General features: G+C 38.9%; 1 protein-coding gene across 1 annotated transcript; it reads right to left on the bottom strand.

The window, feature by feature from the left end:
• Nucleotides 1-575: 575 nt before the first annotated feature.
• Nucleotides 576-12,605, bottom strand: LOC128635964 (protein kinase C delta type-like). The gene is made up of 9 exons (XM_053689044.1): nt 12,324-12,605; nt 3,872-3,972; nt 3,576-3,746; nt 2,783-2,874; nt 2,482-2,544; nt 2,112-2,250; nt 1,737-1,925; nt 1,334-1,462; nt 576-819 (listed from the first exon to the last, which is right to left on the bottom strand). The coding sequence occupies exons 1-9, from the start codon at nt 12,520-12,522 to the stop codon at nt 685-687; spliced, it is 1,218 nt and encodes a 405-aa protein (XP_053545019.1). The 5' UTR covers nt 12,523-12,605; the 3' UTR covers nt 576-684.
• Between the last annotated feature and the right edge of the window lie 9,804 nt (nt 12,606-22,409).

Here is a 22,409-nt window from a genome sequence, read left to right as displayed (position 1 = left end):
TCAGCAGCCCTTTTAAGAAGCGCTGGACTGGGGCTTAATTCCGGTCAGGTGTTCGGTTCCAGGTGCCCGGCTAGGCCGGTGAGGTTTTGCCGGCCCTCTGACATTTACCACATCTCCTTGACAAAATATGCATTGTCATGTACAAGGTAGATTATTTAACCCCTTAAAAACCACAGCATACCTTGCACGTTGGTTGTTAAGGGATTGTCTGGGTATAATAGTGTGCACTATTAGACCCTCCGTCCTGAAAGTTTGCTATTATAAAAAGTGCAAAGTTTTCCATCACTTTAATAATATAAAGTTAAACAACATTGCAATAAACTTTTATTATTTCTATTTCCTCCTTTCCCTGTTATTTAGCTGTGACAAGTAAGGCATTTACATTAACGTGGATTGAAGATCCACAAAGCAGACTTAAGAATCCTGAGCATCCGCTTTGTCTCTAACTGTCCTCAAACACTGTGATAACATACTGTACTACAATGACAACGACTAGCCATCTATAACCCAGTAAAAAGTTCCAGCAGCAGATCTTAATTCAACAGCTTAAAATAATCACTAGAATACACAATATGTGTTGTTTTATTTTTTATTTCAGATTGTAAAGTTGTTATTGTAGATGTTTAGAGAGGTGATGTTGCGTTCCTCACTTGTTGATCCGTTGATGGACAGAACGGACGGGTCTCACTTAGCAGCGAATTTGGAGCAGACGTAGGAAAACCCCTCAAATATTCTCTGCTCTTCTGGCAAGATGGAAAGTTTCCAGGCATTAGCTGGGTCTGCGCCTGGCAAAGGTTGAGGAGACTCTCCCAATGGTTTCTACAAAATGAAAATAATGATCTTAGTAATTTATCAAAACATCAGGATACTTTAACCTTTTAAAGCCGTTATGCCGTTCCATTCCGTCATAATTAGACTGGGCTTTAAAGCCGTTATGACGGAATGGAACGTCATAACTAACGGCTGTCCTGAAGCCTTCTGTGCTTCAGGGATTTAATCGCGGTCTGGAGGGCGTTCCTAGGATTGTAGGGACGCCCCCCAGATGCGATCCAATAATTGAAATCTCGCGATCGTATGCACGATCGCGTAGTTTCAATTTGTCTACATCGGAACAGTTGTTCCGATGTAGGCACTTTAACCTTGTCACGAAAGGGTTAATATAAACATGTAATAGATCACATAAGTACAAGAAGTATATACTAGCAGTGGAAATGTATAATCTTAACTAAGATCCCCACTATCTATTTAATATCTAAAAAAAATGACCATTACCACATCAGTAACTCTATATACAAACAAGACAAACTGAGGAATTATGGGGTTATCTACTGACCACCACTGGAATGAAGGGGGGTTCCACCTTATGTTGCTCCAGCTCCACCCAGTCGAGACCGTCAAAGAATGGGTGCCAGCGAATGATCCCAAAGACACCTAGCCGCCTTAACGGTTGTTTACGCAGCAGCTGAAAAGAGAAGCAAAAGAAGCTTAGTACCCTATCTGTGGTCTATAAGGTAATCTCATTCTTACAGTTTAAACATTTAATATACAAGGTGAGTAGATGATAGAGTTGGTGAGTAAGTGCCGAAATAAACGCTAATTTGTGTATAAGTGACAATGACCTCTGTTCTAATAAGTTGCTTGCACTTCTATAAATAAATTGTACTTTTACTCCATACAACTAAAGAGACGTTCTGTTCTTGGCACATTCTATCTTTCCATATGACTCCAATGCTCACCATTCTTATGAAGTCCTCTGTCCGATGGTCCAGCCAGGTGGGATAAGCTGGTTTATCATTTATCACAGCCCATTTAAGATGCTTCAGTGTTGATGCACGAAATGGGCGCACGCCAGTGGCCATTTCATATGTGATGACGCCAAGCGACCACCAGTCAACAGCGCAGGTATATGTCTCCCGCAAGAACATCTGCTCAAGGAAAAATGAAACGTTATTTGCAAACTATCATATTAATGATAAAAAAGGTAATGATTTATTTTTACTTATTGTAAGATATAGCTTTTGATTTTCATTTAAGGAACACAATAAACAACAAAATAACTCTTGTGTAAAAAGATAACTCATTAAACACTTGCAATCAATAATCTCTCTCACCTCTGGAGCAGTGTAACCCGGAGTCCCAGCAAATGACCTGTCCCAGCGCTGGCCATTCATGCTCAGGGTAGCGAGGCCGTAGTCCGCGATCTTTAGGTGGCCTCTACTGTCCAGTAAGATGTTATCTGGCTTCAGATCGCTGTGGGGAAGAAGAACATGAGTTTACTTACATTTGGTCATTTTTGTTTACTTTGGTTATAGCACAAATGTTGTTTATATGTTTCTATGTATCTAATATATCTCTGTCTGTTTCTGTCTAGTGAACTACGGTGAGCCACGTAATGACTGAACCCTTATAGATATCTATGTTGATGAAAAAAATCCTAAGAACTGTCAAAATTATATGAGAGGATAGAGGACGCTTAATTACCGGTGTATGATCTCCCTGTCATGAAGGAACTGCAGGCCGCAGCTTATTTCAGCAGCATAGAATCTGTTAACGGAGAAAAAATGGTAAATTCAGTGAAATCAGACATAAATGTAGAAATGTTTGTATATATGTAGTATTATGTACCACAATGGCTGGCTGTACCAGAGACTACAGACTTTCCTCGGTATATAGAGAGCTCCCCAGCCACAATCTATCCCACAGGCCATGATAACGTTACCAGGCTTGTGCTTAGCAAACTATATTTCTGTGTTGTAAATCTCAGTTTTTAGAAATAACTCACCTTGTGCTCTCCATAGAAAGAAGCCAGTTTCTATTCAAGTGATCTTGTAGGCTGCCTCCCGGTAAGTACTCCATGATGTAATATAGATGATACTGTAGCGATACACAGAACAGGATAGAGGTTAATAAGCGTTGTTTACAGCAGGTAAATAATTGGGTGAGTACGTTTCTACCACACACAGGGGCTTTGCTAGATTCCAGACACATTTTAAGCTACAGCACATTGTAAAACAATTTGTTAGTTCCATAAAATATTTATTTCAGGCCAAACAAACAAACCCATCACACCCACTGGGCAGATATAATTCTAGGTAACAACATTGGTTCTAACATGAATGAGCCACACAAGATCTCTCAACAAGCTTTGTATCCGTCATTAATGCACCAGGTGTGGCATCTTTTAAGCAGTGACATTTGAAATACCAACTACACAAGAGGTACTATATGGTGCCATGACATATATCACTTTGATGTCAGCATTTACATAAATAGATTAGTATATCTATAGTTATTTACTGAAAATAAAATTCCACAGTCCCCATCTTTCCTACATAAAATGCCTAGATCTGATCTGTTTCTTTGGAATAAAGATTTTACCCTGGTGCAACCTATTACTGACATCACACACCTGTTTGTACCACTTGATGACTTAAGTACTAGTGATGCATGTATTCAGAGGGTGTAACTGTACAATGCGAGACACTGGCCCAGATTCATTAATGGAAAAGGCCTCATTAAGGGACTATGGGTTAGATGTGTCACTAAATAGTCTGACGGTGAAGGGGTTCATTTACCTTGGTCTGGAAGGCAGCGTATGCTTGGGTGAGAAATGCACAATTCTTTGCTTGCTGAAATACAGAGAGCTCAATTAGTGATTGCTCTTTGGTCTTCCGAATCACTTCGCTCTTCATAACGATTTTAACAGCAAACAAGTCGCTATAAGATGTTGTTGATGCCAGCATCACCTGGAAGGGATAAAAAGGTCACGCTACAGGTGCAACTAGGGGACAGGAACATGTTTATTAGGTTAAAGACACAGTCTTGTGTAGACCCAATGATGTCCAATATCAAAAGCAAATAAATCACTTACCTGCCCAAAGCATCCCCTACCAAGCACCTGATGGTAAATAAGGCTGCCAATGGACAGGGGCACTTTATCTTGGGGGCGTACAGGCCGGTCATAGCTTCCTCCTTGTAGAATAAGCAAATACATAAAGTCAGTAACGCTAGAGACCACTACTGATATAGTTCCTATTCATTTAGCCATCACTATTTATAAATCATTTGCACCCCCAGAATGTTGTGATCTTATATAAAAAATAACACAGTAGTAGATGAACATGATCTTGTGTGTACTGCAAAGACATTGCTGATAATGGGTGATAAGGATGTTAGTAGGAAAGTGGTTTGGTTGGTATAAGGGCACCTGATGAGGTGACCTTTATCCTCCCTTGTATTTTATACCCTATATAAATCCTGTGCCCTGTCCTTACCTGGCATCTGCTCATGTGACTTGCTGTATAGTCTCCTCCTCTTCCTAACAACAGCATCTTCATTCTTTAATCCAATACTGTTGCAATCTGGTTCTGGGTCTTGTTTTCTTTTTCTGAACATATGACCCAGAAAACCAAATAAATAACTAAATAATCCAAAGATCTTCATCTTTGTCTTATTGTCAACAAAAAGTAAAAAGCACTGAGGTATCCTCAAAGTCTCTAAAAATTCTGAGATAACCACAATAATACTCAGGTATTTACATCTGACTGATATTATGACATCATATTGGTGTGTTTCTTATGTTCTTATGATGTCATAAGCTTACAGCCAGATCTGCAGTGTCTGCACTTGTATATGTAATGTATAACTATTCATATTTATACTTAATTTCCATATAATTGTTTTAAATAAAAGCTCAGACAACTTAATAAAATATATGAAAATATATAACTTTTTTCCTAACCATTTAAGGCCAGATTACAAGTGGCGTGCTAACAGTTATGCACGAGTGATAAGGGGTTTATCGTGGCTGTTTGCGCACATCAGATGTATCGATCATATTACAGGTTGAAAGTAAACGCGATTGCTTGAGCGCAATTGACGCATTATTACTATCTTGTAGTTTTATATATATATTTATATATTGTGTGTGTGTATATATATATATATATATATATATACACAGTAAATATATATATATATGTATGTTAATATGTCTGTACATATGTATTTATATGTGTATATATGTATTTACAGACATATATACACATGTAAACATATAAATACATATGTACACACACACACACACACACACATATATATATATATATATATATATATATATATATATATATATATATATATATATATATATATATATATATATATATATATATAATGTATTGGACCCCTTTGCAGTAAAATAGATTAAAACATGTTAAGGCATATTTATGCGATATTCATATTTAATAAAGTGTTATACTGTGTATTTACTGTAAATATTTCACATTTCAATGTTCTGCACATAGCAGAATATGTTATATGTATTTATAAATAGATATTCCTATATATCTGTATATATCTATACCTATATATAATCATCTATAGCAGCGGTTCCCAACCTGGGGTACGTGTACCCCTGGGGGTACTTGGCAGGCCGGTTGGGGGTACGCAAAAATATTGTTGGTAATGGCGGAAGATGCGGGGAAGGGTCTGGGGGGCACTCTCAATGGGTCATCAACTAATAAGCATCGTGGAACTGTGGAAGGAAGGATCATTTAGCCGGAAAGTGACAAATGAAGTCCTGGCCTGGCATATAGGCAGATGGGAGCCCCTGCACCTGAAATATGTGGACCGGGTGTGGATGACTCCGGTCCACATATTAATGATCACCCTGTGTCACCAGACAGCTTAGCCTCCTGCTCCACCCACCTCTGTCCCATGCACACAATTTTGACTGCAAGTGCTCAAATAGAAGCGGCACTGCAGCAGCATAGCTACGTGGACACATGTGATAGAGCCGTTGAGATTGCGAGTCACACAGGCGAGGCAGGTCTAAGTCAGTGCCGGTAAGTAAAGTACTGCTTCTAGTGCTTGCTTGATTCAGACTGCTTCACTTCCAACTAAAAACATTCATAGTGGCTGGGTGGTTAATATCGATCTGATCTCACAAATTTAAATATTTATTTTTATGATCATTACACTTTGACTCCTCCCCAGGGCCTTGTTTAGGAGCAACCAGGCAGCTGCCAGGGGCACCAGCCACACAGCAGGACTCCTGAGAATAAGATCTGAGCTTTAATCCTGTTGATACACGTACAGTCGTATGCAATTCAGGTATAGCTTACCTCCCCTATAAAAAAGTGCTTCCTTTATTTTGAAGGATGGGTGGGGGTAATGAAGAGAGGGGGTAGTCATAAATGAAAAGCCTAATCAAGGGGTACAGGAGAGAAAAAAGGTTGGGAACCGCTGATCTATAGGTATATATAGTTATAAATATATATTTTAGCAAAAAAAAAAAAAAAAAACCATCAGATATATGTAGCAATAAGTGTTTATGAATAAATAGAATATATTCTACTATGTGAAGAAAATTAGAAAGTGAAATATTAATATTTTCATGTTGGGTTAGCGCACATGAGAATATGAGATCGGGTTTGCATGCGAGTAGGGTTTCTTGGTCCATTGACTTCTATGGGGGAAATACATTAACGCGTTTGCGATATTCTAACTTCGACTTTTTGGGCACAGTGGGTTAGTGCACGAGTGAAAATGTTTTACTTTCAACTTCGAGTGCTTCCCGATGCGATCTAAAAGGTTACTAGCGGAGTTAGCATGCAATTGGGAGCATTAAATAGCGCTCCACTTGTAATCTGGCCCTTAGTGCTTTAGAGCAAAAAAACCATAAAACAAAATGTAAAAAAAATGTAAAAAAATGTATGCTTACCTGATACATTTCTTTCTTTCTTGACACGGTGAGTCCACGGATCATCATCAATTACTGTTGGGAATATCACTCCTGGCCAGCAGGAGGAGGAAAAGAGCACCACAGCAGAGCTGTTAAGTATCACTTCCCTTCCCACAACCCCCAGTCATTCGATCGAAGGAAAGGAGAGAAAGGAAATAACACAAGGTGCAGAGGTGCCTGAGGTTTATATAAACAACCCTGTCTGAAAAAAAGGGAGGACCGTGGACTCACCGTGTCAAGAAAGAAAGAAGTTTATACGGTAAGCATACATTTTGTTTTCTTTCTAATGACACGGTGAGTCCACGGATCATCATCAATTACTGTTGGGAATCAATACCCAAGCTAGAGGACACAGATGATATGGGAGGGTAAGACATGTAACCTAGACAGAAGGCACCACTGCCAGAAGAACCTTTCTCCCAAAAGAAACCTCAGCCGAGGCAAAAGTATTGATCTTATAAAATTTGTTCAACACAGGCCCCATTCACGGAGGCCCAAGAAAAGGACACTGCCCCGGTGGAAAGAGTTGTATATCTCACAAGAGGCTGCCGTCCAGCAGTGTCAATCGTCAAACAAAAAAAATACTTCTTAACCAGAAAGAAGAAAAATGGCAGTAGCTTTCTGACCCTAATCTTTTTCCAGAAAGCAAACAAACAAGGCTGAAGACGGACGAAAGTCCTTGCGGCCTGCAAATATAGCTTAAAGGCATGCACAACGACTAAGTTGTGTAATAAACATTCCTTATGAAAAGAAGGATTAGTACAGAGAGAAGGAAAAACAATCTTCCTGATAAACATTCCAGTCCGAAACCACCTTAGGACTAAACCAAACTAGGTACGGAGAACCGCCTTATCTTATTGAAAAAGAAGATAAGGAGAAACACACTGCAAGCTAAGAGTACAGAATTCTCAGAGCAGAAGAATAGCAGCGAGAAACAACACCTTCCAAGATAACTGAATATCTACCGAATGCATAGGCTCAAACGGAGCCAGTTGTAAAATATTAAGAACAAAATTTAACTCCAAAGTGGAGCAACTGATATAAACACAGGCCTGATTCTGACCAGAGCCTGACAAAAGATTTTACCTCCGGCACTGTGCAGCAGATGGAAAGAGTAGAAATCTGACCCTTGAGGTAACCCCTTCTCCAGGCCATCCTGAGGAAAGGATATAATCCTTGGAAACCTGACCTCCTCCAAGAACATCCTTTAATAATGCTTTATGTAGTATTGGGTACTTGTAAAGCACGGCTAATTACTTGTAAGAGTCTCAAGACGTTGCTCATCTTTTTTGACCCCAGAAGGAAAAAAGGTTGAGTGGCCCCCGCCAGGGTCAAACCTGCAACGCTTAGGGTGCTATAGAACTCAGCCACAGTGCCTTAGCATGCTGAGCTATCTGTCCGGCTTTAATACCTTATGGTAAATCCCTCTAGTAACAGGCTTACGAGCCTGAACTATGGTCTCAATAGCCGAGTAAAAAATTCCACACTTGTTAAGCGTTCAATCTCCAAGCAGACAGCTTTAGGAAAAAAAATATTCCGATGAAGGAAGGGCCCCTGAAGCAGAAGGCCCTTCCTGAGAGAGAGTCTCCACGAGGTAGGGACGATATTTCCACTAGATCTGCATACCAGACCTAGAGAGGCCACGCAGGAGCTAAAAGAATCACAGATGCACTCTCCTGCTTGATCCGAGTAGAAGACCATGACCAACACAGGGATTCAAACTCTCAACTGTCCGATTGCAAGGAAAGCAAGGTAGCCCCCAGCTACCCTGGCACCTCGACGACTCTCAGAAGTAGAGCAAACGGAGGAAACAGACATGCTAACCTGAAGTTCTAAGGAACTGCTAGAGCATCTATCAGAAGGTGTGAGGGTCTCTCAACCTCGAACCGCACTATGGGAGCTCGGAGTCCTGACAAGACGCCATCAGGTCCCCCATTTTGTTGACAACCTGGAAAACACTTCTCTGATGGAGTTCCCACTCCCAAAAATGAAGAACCTGGCTGCTCAGAAAATTCACTCCCAATTATCCCTGGGATGTGGACGGAAGATAGACCACCTTTGTGGGCCTCCGCCCACAGAGCAATCCGAGCGACCTCTTACAAAACAAAAGAATCCGGGTTCCACCCTGGAGGTTGGTAATTCCACTGAGGACAATCTGTCCGTGAGAAACTGCAATTGCCAACTGAGGATTGAAAATCGCTCTCCACTTCTTGAGACATATATACTCCTGAGAAACCACAACAAGAGAGAGACTCTTGATCTATTCACTGAGACAGATCCCGGAATTCTCCATATTGTGGAAATAGAGTCCTACTGAGAGGAAAATTCAACTGCAGCTAAATCTCAACTCCCACCCAACTGGGTGTAAGAGTTAACTATCTACTGGACCACTACAACCTGCTGGTGGCCAGACAGAAAAGAGAACATGAAAAATCCTTGATTTCCTAGATAGAGAATCTACAAAGGTCCCCAGTAAATCTCCCTAGAAGATGGAGCTAGGGGAATCATACCATTTCCCATCCATAGGAAAGAAAATTGGACCAGACCTCGAGAAAATGGTCTACTTGAAAGATGGATGACACCTGAACCAATATTGTCCTGAACAACTATCCCAGGATCTAAAATCCTTCTCAGTTCTGTAAAACTCAGAAACCTAAGAAGATTCTGACTCATGGGCACAGAAAAAACACATCCTTCAGGTCTATATTCTTATGAACAGAACCTCTAGAACCAAGGAGAATGGACACTACTTAGAAGGTCAGAATCCTAAAAAAAAAAATTAGGAAAATTCCTAGATGCCATATCCAGCTGAAACTGGAACTTAAACTGTCAGAGAGAAATCCCGAACCCAGTTCAATTAATGTCACTTAACATACCAATAATGCAGATACCTTAGAAGGAGAAATCTGCCCCTGGGAGAATCTGAGAATGAACTCCAAAGGCCAAGACTGACTCTGCAGAGGGTAGAAAAGGAAAATTTTTCTCTAGTCATACTCTCTAGACGAATAGTAGAAAAACCCTTTAGACCCTTAAGGTCCAAAGAATAATTCTACTCAAATTAAAACAAGGTCCATCCTTGACAGGAAAACGCCAGAAGTATGGATATGGAGGAAGCATTTGAAACTGCAATCGCAGAACTAAAAAGCCTAGACTGTACCACCAAGCCACATGTAGGCTTCTTAGCTGAACCATATGGATTTCAGGTCCAAGCCCGGCGGGCTAGAACAGCAAGTCTAATAAGACAAGGCTTTAAATGAACCATTAACTTCCAGCTTCTTATCCAAGGATCCGCAAAGGAGTAACTACCCTCCCAGAGGATCAAGAGCTATTTATTAGTGGGGATATTAGAAATTAACCCATTTATCCTGGGAGAACAGCTATATTCCCCAGGGATCGAAGTTCTCCTAGCCAGAGTAGGAATGGTCCCCACTATTTTAAGGCACTGTGCTTGACTTCCAAGTCTAACCAAGCCCGACCCTGCTTAGCTTCCCAGATCGGACGCATTCAGGGCGGAGAGGCCAAAGGCTCCTCCATTCCAGAGAAAAAACTCCCAGCACAGTCTGTGACAAGAAAAAAACTTCCATGGAGTAATTTTAGTATGTATAAAGTTTACTAGATTCTTAGGATTGACAAAGCCAACGTAACGGAGTCGTTCCATCATAGCTAAACCTCCTTAAACAATACACAAGGGTGTTAAGGCTTAAAACTGAAGGATACTACTTCAGTATCAGGTGAAGGAATTATACTGTCCGATTTTGAGATTTCACCCACAGAGACTACTAACTTATCCACCTCATCAGACCTAAGAGGAAGAACCATCTGTGAGGCAGTAGGCAGAACAGAAACCTTACTAACTGATTAGTTAGTAAAGGAAAAGCAAATGATTCTACAGATACCGCCAGATACCTCAATTCTGCAGGCAAATAACTCCTGCAGGAGATTGAGAGTAACTGCAGGGCACTGCATGTGACGCTATAAAAGGCTTGGGACCTTGAGGAGAAAGCTGTGACAAAGCCTGAACATTAGGACCAAAAATAGGGAAGCTCTTGTTTCCTGTCACTTCCTCTCCATGGGCCATAACATCAGTCAACTTCGTTTTCAGGTCATTGAACAAGTTGACAGACCCAGGAGAGGAGGTGACAGGGACCAATTATTAAAAAGAAGAGAGATGTATTGGATAAATAAATTAAATACTCTTATACCAGAAGGTCTAAACAAGGATTTCGATTGGTCATTGCTTTTTTGATTGATTATTGTAGCATTATCTGAAGTAGCAATTTGATTCTGATTTAATTATGTGTATAGGTATTGTTTTAATGCAAATATGATTTTTGTTTTAATAGTCATGTGATAAATACAAAATAGAAAGAAGACATAAATTTGAAAATCTTTAAAATATTTGAAACTACAAAAGTTGAATATTTTCTTTTAGCACATGTAATTTTAAATATTAACCACAAGATGGTGCAATGGTGCAGTCTGACAAACATATGTCAGGTATAAAAGGCACACCTGTACACCAATTAGTAGACATGATTAAGAACCAGGTTGTGGTTTGAAACGTTGTTTGTATGATGGACCCTGTAAAGAGATAATAAAGGTCTTTTAAATTTTACTGGAGGCTGGATAATCACTTTTTTGGACTTGCATTTGGGATTTGGCTAATCCGTTCCTGTGCCCCAGTACATTACTAGAGGTGCTGTCTTTCTTCACAAATATTTAAAGCAAACTTGGAGCCGTGAAAGTTCCTGCATCTACATCACAGAGGAATAACAAAGCAAAATGGCTGAAAAAAATGCTGAAAAAATACTGAAGTGGTTCCTAAAACATTTGCTTACGATGAGGAATCAGCTCAACAAATATATGCTACAGTGTCAGGTAACAGAGACTTTTAAAAAATTACATCAGGGGAAGCAACAAGCAGAATTTTTTTTAAAAAACAGCAAAAGGAAAATGATCTTAGAACTGCATGCCATCACATTGAGTGAATACCATAAAGTTCAGCGCATACCTAGAGGTTTGAGGATGTCTACATGTCCCACATTATTTTCAGACAGAAAAGATTACTATGAAAAGTTTGAAAATATCCTCAATAAATGTTCGTATGATTTGATTACATGGACTGTTGAATATGCACAAAAGGAAATAAATAAGTACAAAGAAATCATAAGTGAACAAAAGGGGACTTCCGGTGGGCGGCAATCCAAGATGGCCACAGGCTCCTGAAGCTCCGTTCAGCTTGGAGTTAAAGTGGCTATAGATCTTGCCATCCTCTTCTCCCTTGACAATAAAAGTGTCCGGGAACTTACTGGGATCAAGGCATACCACCCCTTGGCCGCCGGGAAGGGAAAAAGTAAGCCGTTTGGCCCATTGGTGGGAACATCACCGCCACGCTTTTCATATCTACTCCTGACTTTAGCAAAAAAAGACAAGGATGGAGCTCCCTATCTATACAGACTGCTGCACTGACTCCCCTATTCTGGCTGAGCTGAAAGCTATACTCCTACCCAAACTAGATCGCTTGCTGCTTTCCTGCCTGGATTTGTGCGCGGTAGTTAGAGTGCAGAAACAACCTTACCGGCAAAAGATGCCCTCTTGCAACTTCGTCTCTCAGACGACACAAGCTGTTCCCATACCGCATCCGACACCAGATGCTCACGCCGTGGCCTCAGAGCCTTCACAGGGGAGAGGGATGACGGTAGCAGCGAAACCCAAAACAAGCATCTACAACTTGAACATGTGGCCGAATACAGTACTGGAGGTGGGACCACAGACATCGTCTCTGCTGCACCCGGTGTTGTACCTAGAGTGTGGACTGAGCCGATATAGTAACTCTACTCATAGAGCCCCTGACATGCCTGCATGGTATACTAGCAAATCTGACATGGACCGGCCTTTTACTAGGCACATGTATCACCTGCACAGAACACAACATGGCGGTAGTCACCCCTCGCACAAAAGCTGCTCTATCCTGAACTATGGCTACCTAATTTTAACCCGTGTTGGAATCGGATAATCTAATAACTCAACCCTATTCATTTGTTACGTAGCCGTAGCTTTTCTGATCATGCCCTCCACAATTATTTGCTTGTTATTGTGTTCTCTGGTTGTTCTTAGTGTTTGTTTTTGTTTTTGACCCACTTTACAGATTTCCATTGCCCGACTGGAGATTACACAGGCTGTCAAATACTCCCATTCAAAACCGGCTCACTGCTGGATCTTACTGAGTATTTATGATGCTCTCATAAGTTTATTGTTTGCAACGTTTGCTATGGCAGTTTATTATAATCTCTCCACACCTAACTTGTACATATCTTCATAAAAATCTGCACAAGTACTTATATATTCTCTCACTAAAGTAAGCCTCCCTCTCACATTTTGTCAAATATTCCAACCAGCGTTTGGAATTTACTGTATAGCTGCTACATGAATGCCCCTTAATGCTCACATTGACCCTGGTATTTAGTGCACTACAGATCTCAGAAATAGAATCACATTTTACCACTCTCACATATCCGTGCTGGAAGTTCTGTATTATTTTCTATATTCTAACTCTTTGTAAAATGAGTGGATCGTTATTCTCTGAGGGCCTCTAGTGGCTACTTTGGTATTGCAGCACACTTTCTTTAGCTCTGAGTTACGATCATCTAACAGCAATTTATTGTAAGATTCTGCTCAACCTGACACCTGTATAGAAACAGGTGTGTTTTAACATTCTCTATGTATCTGCTTGATTCTTCTTTTTCTACTCTGATTTGATTGTTTATTGTTTTTCCTTTTATGCCTGCATTGTTTCTTCCACATTGTATATTGGTTTAAAGGGGGATGGTGTAAGACAGATAATACCTTGGCTACCCTACATTTTAATTTAAAAACAATTTTTTTTTTTTTTTTTTAAACTCTCATATTTATTTAAACTATGCTGAGCACTTTTGCAATTCTTTCACTGTAATTTATTTATTGGCTAAATGGCAATATTAGAGAATGCAATAGCCGTCTGTTCGCATCAGTGTTTCATAAAATAGTCAGACTGACTTTGTTAACTTAACTAAAAGCAATTAGGTGTAGTTTCTCAGCTGCGTCATCATAACCCAGATCAGCTACCTAAATTTGGGACATCCCACCTCCTTACATATAAAACTGCACTTCTGAACTGCTGCACAATCATAATGCTGTTTGCTGAGACTTGCAATATGTTATAACTCTCATAATCTGTTAAAAATTTTGGTCACGCTGCTTTCTTATGAGGGACACATCTCCACTGTAACTCCACAGTTTGGCTGATCAGTGTTTATATGCTACACTGCCTGATACTTGTTCTATAACCAGTGATATGCACTCTTGGGATTAGATGTCATTGTGAGAACTAAATCACTTCTGCAAACTAATGTCTCAACGTACATACAAGCTCCTGCTTTGAACTATAGCCAGACATAATTAATCATTCTAAGTAGCCTCTGTAAAGGTATATCCCACTCATATATACCAAGAAGCTATGGAGTAATTGCATACATGTAATAATACGGCAGCCACATTTTTCACAGTCAATGTTTATTAGATGATATTTGCCGGGCAATATAATTTATTAGTCAATTTTCCTTGTTTAAGGAGGTTTAGTTTAGTCTTGTTAGTTTATTAAACTGAAATACCGTGTATTTATTAATCTTACTCATGAAAATTGTGGGCCCTCTTCCCCCCCCCCCCCCGCTTGATATATTCGCTGCATTTGACAGTTGCATTCATGGGCTTATCCACAATACTATATGTATCGGCCTTCTCATTTTGAGATGTAATATCTTTTTGCCCCTTTGTAATAATATGATGGCATACTGTAGTATTCAGCAATACTTCTACTGTTTTGGTTTTATTTTGTCTCTGTTTAAGGAGGTTTAGTTTAGTCTTGTTAGTTTATTATATGTTTAGTTAGATTGTGTTAGTTTATAAAAAAACAAAACCCCAGCATTGTGGTACAAATGAGTACTTCTGTTAGAAAGTTCTCTAGTCCATACAAGTCCTTTACAGACCTAAATATAATCGTGAACATTACATTCTAATGCATTCAGTGGATTATGTTATTAAACCATGCTGTATCATCAATTCTATGCTACTTTATCGCACCCTGCGCGGTGTCTTAGATCTGTAACTTATCATTGTACCATGTGTTGGTTATAAATAAAATTTAAAAAAAAAAAAAAGTGAACAAAAGGAACAGCTCATTCATAATATACCATTGGATGAATACAACAAGCTAATTAAAGAGGTGGAGAAATCAGTACAAGATTATCGGAAACAACTAGAGAGCAGAAAAAGATCCAAGTTCATACGTGATGAGCAAGATTATTCATCAGGAAATGTATATAAGTGGCGCCAGAGAAACAGCAATCAAAAACCTACCAATACTGAATCCAGAGACCGAAGAAGAGAAGCCAGGAAGCGCCCCGCTCAGGATGACATCAGTGGTAGTGGTTCAGAATCGTCTGTTGGTTTTTTAACCGAGGAATCAGACGTAGATCACACCGCGCCGGGCGCAAGCATCGGAAGAGGCGCACACTATTCGACGTCACAACCGGAGCGACAGCGGTTCCGTCGGGCGAGAGGATATCAGCGGGGGCAATACCGCTACTGAACAGCGGAGAAAGGACACACAGTATACCAAAGCTAGGAGACAACAAGGCACAGCATGCACAACATAATCAGCAGAAAGAAAATAGTGACAAAGCGGGATTTGAAAACCAAAGGTGCAACATTCTCACTGGATGTAATAGTCGGTTAGAGGAAAGTAATACCCCAAGATATAAGATGAACGCTAATATGGGTAATGTAAATGTACCTAAACCAATGTTGCAGAGACATTTGAATAAAGAGGTATATCAAGATAATGATGGACAATCTAAAAATACCTATGATGTGATCAAGGACTCTCATTGTAACACATGCATAATTATCAATGATAAACAAAGTCACAATAATGATATGTGCACTAACACTAACGACATTTTGGTATCTAATATAAATGTAAAGTCTAATCACTAGGGTAATATGAGCACTAATACGTATGATACCTTAGGATCAGATTTAGATAGTAGTAAAAGCACTTTAGAAAGAAATGATAAGGATGACACAGGCACTTTAAATTTTGATGGTGGAAATACAAATGTTATTGAAAGCACTGATTCGCACTTTAATATAGAAATAACTGATGATAATTTAGTTCACAAAATTTCTAATTATGTTTTATCAGACACTGAATATACTATTTTAAACAAAGGTTTATCTTATTGTTTACTAAATATGCATGACGAATTTATTATAGAACAAGATTTAGAGAGATTTTTTAGAAAATTGAAACTCAAGGTACATTTTGCTGCACTTAAGGACATGACAGAATCAACACAAGTGATTAAAAAAGATGGCACAGATAATGATATAAGATTCAATAATCCAAAACTATTTGGCATGGGGGGCGGAGCCAGCAGTGAAACACTCCAGACGCACATTTCAGTAGCTCCGTCTACAATACATATAAAAACTAATTTCAAGGACTGCTCCAGCTTAAATATCTGTCCCTAAATGAAGGCTGCTTAACGCAAATGACCTGCATATCTACCACTAATATTGTGTGCTTCACTAAAGGGATAGAATTTTATGTTCCTGGTGTGCAACGTGCTGTCCAGAAACGGTGAAGTCGGCCATCTTGGGCCTCTCAAGCCTGGCGCCTACTACCTTCTTTCGACATGACAACTGCAGAGCAAATTATGGAGGAGATCCATCTTTTTATAGACGTGTGCTGCAGTCTGTTTGAGCGCTTACCCGGCCTGGCGCTCCGGCAGGCAGATGACAAGTCTCTGGATCTCTCAGGCCATACGCCCATTTACACGGCTGCTCCAGGAGGTGGCGATGCTCTGGGGCCCCGGCATCCCCCGCCTCCTGAGCATACCGTTTTGGGGACAAAGAGTGGAACTGCAATGACTTACCTGGCTTGGAAAGATCCCGAGGACATGATACTTGCGGCAGGACACTTAGTACCTCCAAGCAATGCAGTCCTTACCGGCTTATCATTGGGCACGCTACGGAGCTTCAGCCTAACGCAACAACAAGCACCTCTTACCCAGTTCAGTTGCATGTGGGTCCTACCGTCTGTAGCTGAAGCAGCCCGGGATGGCTCTTATCTTACAGCAACAGTTTCCTTTTCATCGCCAGAATGCTTTGCTCAGCACTGTTCGATGGCAGCAGCCCACAAACAGATGTGGAGGAGAGGTATAGGATAACATGGACATACTACTGCTTCGGAACCAACACCTAAGATGTACTTATATATTGGACTGCCTTATATGTTATACCCCTCTACTGCGAACTGCTAGTTACATTTAAAGTGCACTTTGTTCCACGCACGCTGTTTTTCTGGCTCATTGGTTTCAAGTTATACTGATATATATTTCACCTTAGTGGCCTGCACGTATTCATTAGAAGATCCTAATAGCAGACTGTTCATGTTACAGCTTATGAACTCCCAATGTTTATATACTATATGTTAAATTGTAAGTTTATGGTTTTGTGGGTTTGGTATTGTTTTCTAGGCAGCATTGCTGTTACCTAAGGTCACCTGACACGCAGACTATTTGATATGATCCCCATGATATCAACAAACGTCATGCTGAATCCACCGTTGTGTTTATTATATCCTGATGTTAGTATATATCCCTTATAGCCCTGTCAGTCCAATTTAGCCAACTCTAATCCATGCTTTATAGTTGATGGTTGGCCATGCACACTTTCTATCTAGACAGTCTGCCCTTATATAAAGCCTGTATAGGTATGCACTTGAGGTCTTTTAGTTCAAACTTGCCTCTCCATTGAGAAATATGTGGGATATTTTTAGCCTCAGTTAGCTTACTCTCCTGCTATCTCTTGGCTGAGCTTTAGATAGATTTAACTATTTATGTATTCACGATACAACTGTGGCTTACTAGACTGCCCCCCTCAACGTGTAGGCTCCCCCATATCCCTTACCTATTTAGCAATAATATCCATTGTATTATATGGGCAGTACCATAGGGTTCCTGTATCTTCCTATCGAAATAGGTATTCCTGCGCCATCCGCGGCCGAGGCGGTGCAGCTCAGACTTTAATAGGGAACACCTATACTATAGTACTTACCACTACCACAGGGTGCAGCTGGAATAGTTAATCACCCATTCTGCGCTGAGGACTCCTTAATTTTGAGCTCAGATCCAATTTTAATGTATTATACATGCTATGCCATTTCAGTGGGCTGGACCCACACTGCTCCTCTAACTAATGGTCCCCCTATACATAAAACCCTGTATAAGCCATGTGTAAACAAATGACTCAGACCTTAACATTTTATCAGGCCAGTCTACGAGGAAAGGAAAGATTAGCGTGAAGCCAACCCCCTCATACCATTTCTATCTATTACTCCCTTAGCAACACATAGGCCCCTGAGAGCAATATTGAAGCTCATTTTATTTTTGAGCTATTCTATTATAAGATACCTTGTCTATATATTACACTCTGAATAACCACCTCCGCTCCCCCCCAACCCAACATAATGTGCCTCCATTAAGTGGAGGACTACCTAAGTGGTTACTCTTCTCTATACCACATTCATAACCATGAAAAGTCTCACCTTAAAAGTCCAGATTAAGCTGGCTCAAGAGCCTTTTAATCTAATAACTTTATTCATATTGAGAGCCATAAACTACTATTTGTCTAATACACTACTATGGACTAGGTACTTAATTACATTATAAAAATCTGTAAAACCGAGGTTTATTACGGCAACCCAAGAGGGGTTTCCCCTGCTTACAAATGCCTTCTTTCCCCTTAATACCTTCTACTAGTTAAGATGGCCCAAGAGTGGCCTATGGTGTCATGAAGGAGGTTTCAAATTGATTGGCATCCCATATGTACAATGTCTGCATGGTTTGTAAACTGTTGTTTTTTTTGTTGTTTTTTTTTGTTTCTTTTAAGTTACTGTTGTCATTCCTCTAATATTGAAGCTTTACCGTATGTGCCATGCGGTGCAAGATTTTATTTTACATTTGATGTATGCCTTTTAATACACCTCAATAAAAATATTAAAAAAAAAAAAAAAACTATTTGGCATTAAAGGAAAAAGTAAATTTACTCCGCCCACACAACACAGTGTAGCAACCTTTGCCAAACTAGTCCAAAAAGAAGTAAAAAACTTGTTAAAAAGAAATAAAAAGAGAGAATCAGTGCAAACTAATAAAATACAACAAGATACCATTAACAAGTTAAGTAACAACAAAGAAATCATCATAAAGGAAGCAGATATGGGCGGAGCAGTAGTTTTATTAAATAAAACTGATTATGTTAATGAAATAGAAAGACAACTAAATGACACCTCAATATATGAACCTCTAGCAAGAGATCCCACCATACAAATAGGTAAGGAAATAGAGCATATTACTAGCCAAGCGGTTAAAATGGGGATTATTACAGCTGAATTTAAAGAATCTCTAATAATGGAGAAAAATCCAGTAAGACCAGTATTATATATAACCCCCAAAATCCATAAAGATAAATTCCATCCTCCAGGCCGCCCTATAGTGGCGGGAGTTAATTCTATATTTTCGAAAATTGCTATATTTTTGGACAAAGTATTGCAACCCTCTTTGTTAGATACATCATCCTACTTAAAAGATACAAATGATTTTCTCAGTAAATTGAAAGACATAGGACATGTGGGAGATAAGTGTATTTTATACACATTAGACGTAACTAGTTTGTACACGTCAATTAAGCATTCTAGTGGCATAGAAGCTGTAATTAATACATTAAAAGTGGACAACAAATACAATGACACAGAAATTCAATTTCTATCTGATTTACTATCTATTATTCTGTATCAAAATTATTTCCTTTTTCAAGATAATTTCTTTCTACAAAAGCAAGGTACAGTGATGGTCTCCAGCGTCGCCCCAACATATGCCAATATCTTTATGTCTCACATAGAGGAAATATTTGTATATTCCCATCCATTATTTTTACAATATGGTGCAGCATGGTGGAGATTTGTGGATGACATATTTGGCATATGGTGGGGTGACGCTGGTAGCCTATTGCAATTTGTTCAACACCTTAACTCATCTGTCGCTGGGTTAAAATTCACACTTAATATGGATGAAAGAGGAGTAGCCTTTTTAGACACTTTTGTCTATGTGGAACAAGGTTTTTTTAAAAACTGATCTTTATGTTAAACCTACAGATAAAAACAAAATACTGCAATTTGACAGTTTCCATTCAGAAAAAACAATAGAAGCTATAACCAGAGGTCAGTTCGAAAGAGTTAAAAGAATAGTGACAGATAGAGATAAATGTGAAGTAAGATTAAATGAAATGGCAGAAAAATTCAAAAGAAGAGGTTATCCAGAGGAATTAATTATGAAACAATTAAAATACATCAAAAGTAAAGAAGGAAAACCACAAAGAGAAAATAAAAAAGATAACAGAATGATATTCGTGACACAATATAACACCTTAGGACCTAAAATATCACGTATTATTAATAGATACTGGCACATACTTAGGGATTGCAATCCTCATGTTGAGGATTTTAGGAATGTCCCTATGACAGCCTACAAAAATCCAAAAATTTAAGAGACCTATTAGTACGTGCAGATATAGGCAGTGAAAAGAAGATATCACAGACAAAGATAGGATCAGACAATACAGGGTGTTATCCTTGCTTACATTGCAGTCATTGTAGCTCCATAATAAAAGGGAAACATTTCTATCATCCAACAAAGGGAATTAAATATCCAATAAAAAAACATCTAACATGTAGAAGCATATATGCCATATACTTAATCAAATGTCCATGTGCCAGAATTTACATAGGAGAAACAAGTAGGGAAGTCAGAACTAGGATCACTGAACACAAATCTAACATTAGGACCAAAAATAGGGAAGCTCCTGTTTCCTGTCACTTCCTCTCCATGGGCCATAACATCAGTCAACTTCGTTTTCAGGTCATTGAACAAGTTGACAGACCCAGGAGAGGAGGTGACAGGGACCAATTATTAAAAAGAAGAGAGATGTATTGGATAAATAAATTAAATACTCTTATACCAGAAGGTCTAAACAAGGATTTTGATTGGTCATTGTTTTTTTGATTGATTATTGTAGCATTATCTGAAGTAGCAATTTGATTCTGATTTAATTATGTGTATAGGTATTGTTTTAATGCAAATATGATTTTTGTTTTAATAGTCATGTGATAAATACAAAATAGAAAGAAGACATAAATTTGAAAATCTTTAAAATATTTGAAACTACAAAAGTTGAATATTTTGTTTTAGCACATGTAATTTTAAATATTAACCACATGATGGTGCAATGGTACAGTCTGACAAACATATGTCAGGTATAAAAGGCACACCTGTACACCAATTAGTAGACATGATTAAGAACCAGGTTGTGGTTTGAAACGTTGTTTGTATGATGGACCCTGTAAAGAGATAATAAAGGTCTTTTAAATTTTACTGGAGGCGGGATAATCACTTTTTTGTTTTTTTAAAGCCTGAACAGCATCATCCTGAAATAAAATTACTATAATCTTTAATGTTTAAAACAAAAAGACAAAAAAAGGGAGGTATCCCTTTTAAGAGATAAAAAATTAATCTTAAAACAGGGCAAATTAATAAATAAATATATATATATATATATATATATATATATATATATATATATATATATATATATATATATATACATACACAGTATATATATATATATATAGGAATAGAAGGAGTCACTCACTGGTCGTTTTGAACATTGTATATACAGGGGTGTATATATATATATATATATATATATATATATATATATATATATATATATATATATATATATACATACCGTATTGTTCCGCATATAGGCCGCACTTTTTTCCCTTGATTTGTAGCTTTAAATTTGTGGTGCGGCCTATATGCGGAGCTTTCGGTAATATCGTACATGTGCAGTACAACCAAACTTCCGGTGCACCCTGTGGCCTTATAGATGTTGTAGTCCGCCGGAGTTGGGTAGGAAGTTAGACCAGCAGCGGAGCGGTATAGACACAGAGACCTACTATCTGAAAAGTGGATGGATGTCGCTCTGAACACTTTTTCAACCAAGGCGAGTGGTGTGAAGCTATTAACTTTAAAGGTACCGCTGTTTATCTGGTCTGAGGTAGTAGAGAGCTGTATCTGTGCCATACTCCTTAGCGTGGTAGCTGGGTCACTTCTTAACGGCTTTGTGCTAATGGACTATGGACTGCTTTTCACTATCTTGAGATTCCTGACATTTAAGTTTTTCTCTATTTTTATGCCTTTTTAGCTCTAAAGGTGGTATTATTAATTTTTTAGTTTGTGGGGAGACGTCCCTCATTTTACTTGTTTTTAACATTTTCAGCTTGCATTGTCTGTGAATTTGTACTTAGCTGTGTAGCACCCTCTTTTTTTTGGTATATCTTCTATGGTTTTGTATCTACTTTGGAGGAGGTAGATTTAGAGTGGCTAAAACGTACACACTGCTTAGCGCTGGCATTTCTGTGCCTTTTTGGGTAGGAAGTTAGTTTGTAGGTGGGTGAAACACGCAAGCGCTTTGGACAATAACCAAGGAGCAGCTCTTTGAACCG

This window comes from Bombina bombina, chromosome 7 (assembly GCF_027579735.1).
Source record: "Bombina bombina isolate aBomBom1 chromosome 7, aBomBom1.pri, whole genome shotgun sequence".
NCBI classification, from domain to species: Eukaryota; Metazoa; Chordata; class Amphibia; order Anura; family Bombinatoridae; genus Bombina; species Bombina bombina.
The sequence above is the reverse complement of the archived record's forward strand: the minus strand, read 5'-3'. Positions and strand labels throughout refer to the sequence as shown.

Coding starts and splice junctions, on each gene's coding strand:
- LOC128635964 (XM_053689044.1), bottom strand. CDS start 12,522: ATGTCTGTGGTCCCACCTCCAGTACTGTATTCGGCCACATGTTCAAGT. Junction 2,875..3,575: donor ACGCTGCCTTCCAGACCAAG/GTAAATGAACCC, acceptor GTATCGCTACAG/TATCATCTATATTACATCAT. Junction 820..1,333: donor CCCCCTTCATTCCAGTGGTG/GTCAGTAGATAA, acceptor TTCATTTTGTAG/AAACCATTGGGAGAGTCTCC.